Genomic DNA, 5,730 nt, shown 5'->3' on the forward strand with positions numbered 1-5,730 from the left:
CTGTCATCTATCATTTGAAACATGTCAATTTTCATCCCATTGATTCACAAAGGCCTTATTTTTTGTCAATGCCTTCATTGCAACTTAAGCTTCTTCCTTCCTTACCATTGGTTCTTGGTTATAAAATAAAATACGTCCTGAAATAATTTAGTGTGACTAATTCTTTTGGGGTCTGTGATTCTGTTTTCCCTCACATTCTTTTGATGCTTCCTGGACCATTCAAGATTTTCCCTATAGTATCTCTAAGTATTACAACTCAAGGGTTGAATTTGTTTTTCAGTTCTTTCAGTTTGAGAAACGCCAAGCAAGTTCTTCCTTTTTTATTCTCCAGTTCTCTGTCTCTGTTTGTTTTGTTATAATTCTTTCCTTTATCTTCTTGATTTGCCCTTTGTAATCTTCTGTTCAGCTCTTCTATTCAATATCTCTTTCCTTCTGTTTGACTTCTTGATGATCTAGTCTAATATTTACAGTCTTGTCTAACATCCATTTAGATTTTTATTCCTCCTCTATTTTGGTTTTTAGTAACCTTTTGCTCATATGTTCTCATATGGTTTTTGGTCCCTGGTGTACAATGCTTCACATCTATTCTTCTGAGATCAGACGATATCAGGTGCATTCAGTGTGGTGTGGCCATAGACAAATCTATTCCTATGATGGTTTTTAAACTCAGAAGAGATAGAATCTAGATTTTTTTTCTTTTTTTTCACTTTCTTCAGCTTCAATTTGAACTTGTGTGAATAATGGATGATCTGTTCCACAATCAGCACCTGCCTTAGTTTTTTCTACAGATGTAGTCAATCTGATTCCTATGTAGTTCAACTTGTAATGTCCATATGTATTTTCATTGCTTTTTATTTAAAAGGTATTTGTGACAAATAAATGGTTGAAAGTATGAAATTAAATCTTTATCTTTCTAGCCCCATTTCTTTCACCAAGTCTATAATTACCAACTACCCGTTTATTCTTCACTGTTTCCAACTTTTGTGTTCAAGTAACCAACTATCACTGACACATTTTGATTACGTGTTTGGTCAATTTAGAACTCCAAAATTTGATAAAAGTCTTTCATTCTCTCCTACTTGGGGTTAACTGTTAGTGTGTATATTTAAATAGTTAATAATAGTCGTTAAAGGTCTCCTTTATATGTGTATGGATCATATTCTGTCACTCACAATATTGTATTTCAGGATAGAACTTCAAAACTTCTTTTTAACAATGACTGTAACACCATTCTTCCTCTGTTTTACACTCCTGGTATAATATGACACGTGATTTTTCTCTTCCAAAGTGATCAGTCATTCCATCTTATCTCACTAATGACTAGAATGTGAATGTGCATGTATTCTGTTTCAGTTTTCACAATTTGTACTCCATACATTCCATGTTCCAACTATTAAAGGATGTTTGCAGCTATTTACCTTCATTTTTATTGACTTATAAGCTGGGCTCTACCTCTAATAATATAGTTATTCATATTCCTCTGTTGTTCATAGGCTATTCTGAGACGTGCTATTTCAGAAGTGGATGGCCAATCCTCCTTTCTAGTCTGTCTCAATCTGAAAGCTCTACTAAAATCTGTTTACAGTGGTTGACCCCTCCGGCATTTGTTACACGGCTAGCACATTCTTCAGTATCACAGCAATGCACCAGTTACCTCAGTACAGCAAACTACCAGACAAGTGCTATACTTATTGGAACAATGACAAAGAAGCAGAAATACATATACCAAAGCAACAAAGTAGTTAGCAATTTGCAGATCATCCCCCCAATACCACAAACTGATGGATAAATCTTACAGTTTAGGAAGGCCCAAGGTAAAAAAAAAAAGGTAAACAGTTCAATTCACCAACTACTCCACATGACTTGTTGTTGTTGTTGATTGTCATCAAGTAGAGAACAACTCATAGCAACCCTATCTATGAACAAAAGGCCTGAACCCTCTCTATAGCTATCATCATTTATCAAAGTTAATAGAGTTTCCAGAGGCATGCTTCTCAGTACTCTGGAGAGGACCCTGACAGCTGATTTTCCAAGTGCAATTAATCTTTTGATTTCCTGACTACTGGTGTGTAGAGTGTTGTTGTGAGGCCGAGCAAACTGTAATTGTTAGCAACCTCAATCTCTTCTCCATCTGTCATGTACTCTAAGTAAGAAAAACACAAAAATACTTATTGATCTAGTCTCTAAGTATTATATAACACAATTTACTCTGCTTCCTATATCCATTATAAACTGATCATCATCAATTCTGTTTGTTCTTTTAATAAATGCAGTCACCATTAGTTTTCAAGGTTTATTTTCTATATAATGATTGTTGTTAAGTGCCATCGAGCCGTAGACAACTCACAGCGACCCTATGAATGAAAGACCTGAACACTCGTATAACTTTCATTGTTTCTCCACATTCACAGATTTTCCAGAGGCAAGCTATTTTGGAAATGGATGCCAGTCCTGCTTAAATAGTTAACAAATTTATAATAGAGAACTGATATTAACCACGGGCTAGCAGAAATTGTGGAGGGTGCTGCTGCATCCAATAGAGTTTCCATCTTTTATACCCAAGGCCACATGTATTGGAGCTGACTCTAGATAATCTAACAACATTATAAAAATGTATTTTGTGTGTTGATAGAAGACTGTTGCCTTCAATATGGATTCTATCTCAACATCAAGAAGACAAAAATTCTTACCACTGGGCCAATAAGCAGCATCAAGATAGGTGGAGAAAACATTGAAGTTGTCAAAAATTTCATTTTAATTGAATCCACAATAAACATTCTTGACACTAGCCAGTCAGGAGATCAGGAGATTTATTGCACTAGAAAAGTCTGCTGTCAGGGAACTCTCCAAATTGCTGAAAAATAATGGTGTCAGTTTGAAAACTAAAGTGTGTATGATTAAGGCCATGGTCTTTTCAATCACTTTCTTGTGCTGCTGAGAGCTGACCAGTGAATAATGATGACAGAAGAAAAATTGATACTTTTGAACTGTGGTGATGGAGAAAAATACTGAATGTTACATGAACTGCCAAAAGTTACTCTTGGAGAACGAGCAGACAGAATGCTTCTTGAAAACAGAGATGATAAAATTCATCTCACTTTGGGTATACTACTAGGAAAGGCTATTCTTTGGAGAGGATCATTATTCTTGGAAAGACAGAGGGTCACCAAAGAGCATAAGACTCTAAATAAGACTGAATGACACAGTGAGTGCAGCAATGGGTGCAAGTGTGCCAGAAATTATGAGGATGCACAGTGTAGGGCAGGGTTCAGATATGTTGTTTATAGGGACACTAAGAATAGTATTCTAAAAGAGAGCACTTAACAACAACAGAGTGGATGCATACCTATTGACTTATATTGACTAAGTTCAGCTGCCTTAGTTTTGTTTCCTAGTTAAAGATATATCTACAAAGATATAATGCACTCAGTTGTTAACCAAAACCTTGGAGGCTCTAGTCAGCCCAGAGGTACCTAAAAAAGAAAGTTCTGGAGTTTTTCTGCTGAAAAAATCAGTAATTGAAAACCCCATGGAACACAGTTATATTCTGACACTTTAGGGGTTGCCATGAATCTTAATCAAGTTAGTAATACCTTGCAATAACTCTCAGTCATAGTATTTATAATATTTTTTTTTCATTTAAGCTCAACAGAATATTCACTATGCAATCATCTAGACATACTGAGGAATATTATTCTTACATTATCCTTAACACTAGTCTTCTGTTTATATTGTGTTGTAGAAAGATTGCATATTATTAATAACCAAAATAGAGTTTGGTAGAGATGTTATGTGATCTTCAGCAAGTAACTTAAATGTTTACAAGATCTTCTATCTCTTGTAAATTTTTTTTTTATATTTAAATGGTAGATTTTATGTGTTCTGCAAAAAGAGGACTATCTGGTTTCCCAGAAGGTTATGGGTCCATTAAGACTATTCATTTTACACCTCTATGTACAGTTTTTCTCAGAGATCAGGAGAATGTCAAAGGCCTGAGAACATGGTCACAGACGTTCCTGCCCTAGTTACATTCCTGGTGTTTCAGGTGTGGAGGAGCTGTGAATGCTGGCTTTCTCTTTCTGAGCGAGGTCTCGCTGAAGCCCCCGCAGCAGCTGGTTTAGGAGTGTGAGGTTGCTGTCTCTGCGAGGCAGTGGCAGGGGTAGGAGGCAGTTTCCTTTGTATTCGATCACTGCCATCTTGGCCCGATCCTGTTCATTTCTATTTGGAATCTGCACCATTCTTGTGTAGCCTCCATTCTGACCTTGGAATCGAGGGGCTAGCACTTTAAACAGCTTTGGAATCAAGTCCTTCTCCGTCAGCCAGAAGTCAGCCATACGCATGGCTCGTTCGTTGGTGTCTCCCAGCTTCCCATAGTCACTAAGTGTGACTGCAGGAACGGCCTCAGGTGTATCAGAGATGGTGAAGATGGCACAGGATTGAGATCTGCTGTTCACAGGATTGAAATGAGCCGAGGTCAACTCCAAACATGACATTCGGAGTAGTATGGGATTCCAACTTTGGGCAGGGAGGTCTCACTGTTGAAATCTAGCGGGACCCCTATCTCTGGTAAAATTTTATTGTCTAATTATGTTTGCTCTCCAAATTGCTAAAGAGAAATCATGTCAGGCTGGTGACTAAGGTGTGCCTGATCCATGCCATGGTCTTTAAAATTACTTGCCATACGTCAGAGAGCTGGACAGTGACTAAGGTTTCCAGAAGAAGAACTGATGCCTTTGAGTACAGTGCTGGAGAAGAGTGTTGAACATACCGTGGACTGCCAGGAAAAAAAATAGGTCTGTCTTGGAGAGGGTGAAACCAAGTTTCTCCTTGGAAGTTAGTGTGGCCAAACGGGACGAGTCCTTGGAGAAGGATATCATGCATGAAAGAGTGGAGGGACAATGCACCTGAGGAAGAAGACCCTGGGAGAGACAGATGGACATGATTAGTGGGGTAATAGGATTAAGAATGTCGGAGTCAGTGAGACTGGCTCAGAATAAGGCAAGCTTCAGAGTTACTGTACATAGGGTTGCTGTGAATCACATATGACTTGATGGCATATAACAACAACAACAGTTATGTTAACTATCATCCATTTGTCAGTTTGTCATACCGTTTACGTAGCCTATGTGTTGTTGTGATGTTAGAAAGTATGACACCGGTAATGCAAGATCAGCCATCATGGACAAGTTTCAGCAATTTCCAAGCTAAGATATACTAGTAAGGAATGTTTGGCTATTTACTTAAAGAAAAAGCTAAAAGTAATGGTATAGATCCCAACAGGATATAGTCCTGTTTAATAAGTCTCTTGGGCTGGAAGGCCCTGAAAATACTCAATGGCTGAAGAAATGGACTCAATTATACAAGTGATTATGATTATTGTGCAGGATTGGTCAATGTTTCTTTCTGGTTTTCAGTTGTTTTAATTCATTTTGTTTTCTGCTGTGCACTGGGTCTTCACATATCAGAGCTGACAAGCCAGCTTCTAAGTTATATCAAATCACTTTTAGCCCTCTAAAAGTGTAATTTTCTTTTTGGCTCAGTGATTTTACTCATGCTCTTTCCTCTATCTAGAATTACTTTTGTGTTCACCCCAGTCTCTTCCATTCATCAACTAACTTGTCCTCATTCTTTAGATCTTATCTTATAAACCACCCCTCCAGGCAGTTTCCCCTTCTCCCTTCCCCCCAGCACCCCAGTCCTCTAAGTATTAGTTAATAAGTTATTGTAATT

At 37.7% G+C, this 5,730-nt stretch overlaps 1 protein-coding gene across 1 annotated transcript; it reads right to left on the reverse strand.

Moving 5' to 3' along the window:
- Nucleotides 1-4,025: 4,025 nt before the first annotated feature.
- Nucleotides 4,026-5,177, reverse strand: LOC102851488 (39S ribosomal protein L17, mitochondrial-like). Its single transcript, XM_006898469.1, has 2 exons — nt 5,111-5,177; nt 4,026-4,387 (listed from the first exon to the last, which is right to left on the reverse strand). Exons 1-2 carry the CDS (start codon nt 5,175-5,177, stop codon nt 4,026-4,028), a joined length of 429 nt encoding a protein of 142 aa, XP_006898531.1.
- Between the last annotated feature and the right edge of the window lie 553 nt (nt 5,178-5,730).

This window comes from Elephantulus edwardii, unplaced genomic scaffold, assembly GCF_000299155.1.
Source record: "Elephantulus edwardii isolate Elephantulus edwardi_28Jun2011 unplaced genomic scaffold, EleEdw1.0 scaffold00230, whole genome shotgun sequence".
In the NCBI taxonomy this organism is placed as follows: domain Eukaryota; kingdom Metazoa; phylum Chordata; class Mammalia; order Macroscelidea; family Macroscelididae; genus Elephantulus; species Elephantulus edwardii.

Excerpts from the sequence above, each read along its gene's own strand:
- LOC102851488 (XM_006898469.1), bottom strand. The coding sequence starts at position 5,177 with ATGGCTGATCTTGCATTACCGGTGTCATACTTTCTAACATCACAACAA. Across the intron at positions 4,388-5,110 it reads ACACATAGGCTACGTAAACG|TCACACTTAGTGACTATGGG; the intron begins GTATGACAAACT and ends CCGTTCCTGCAG.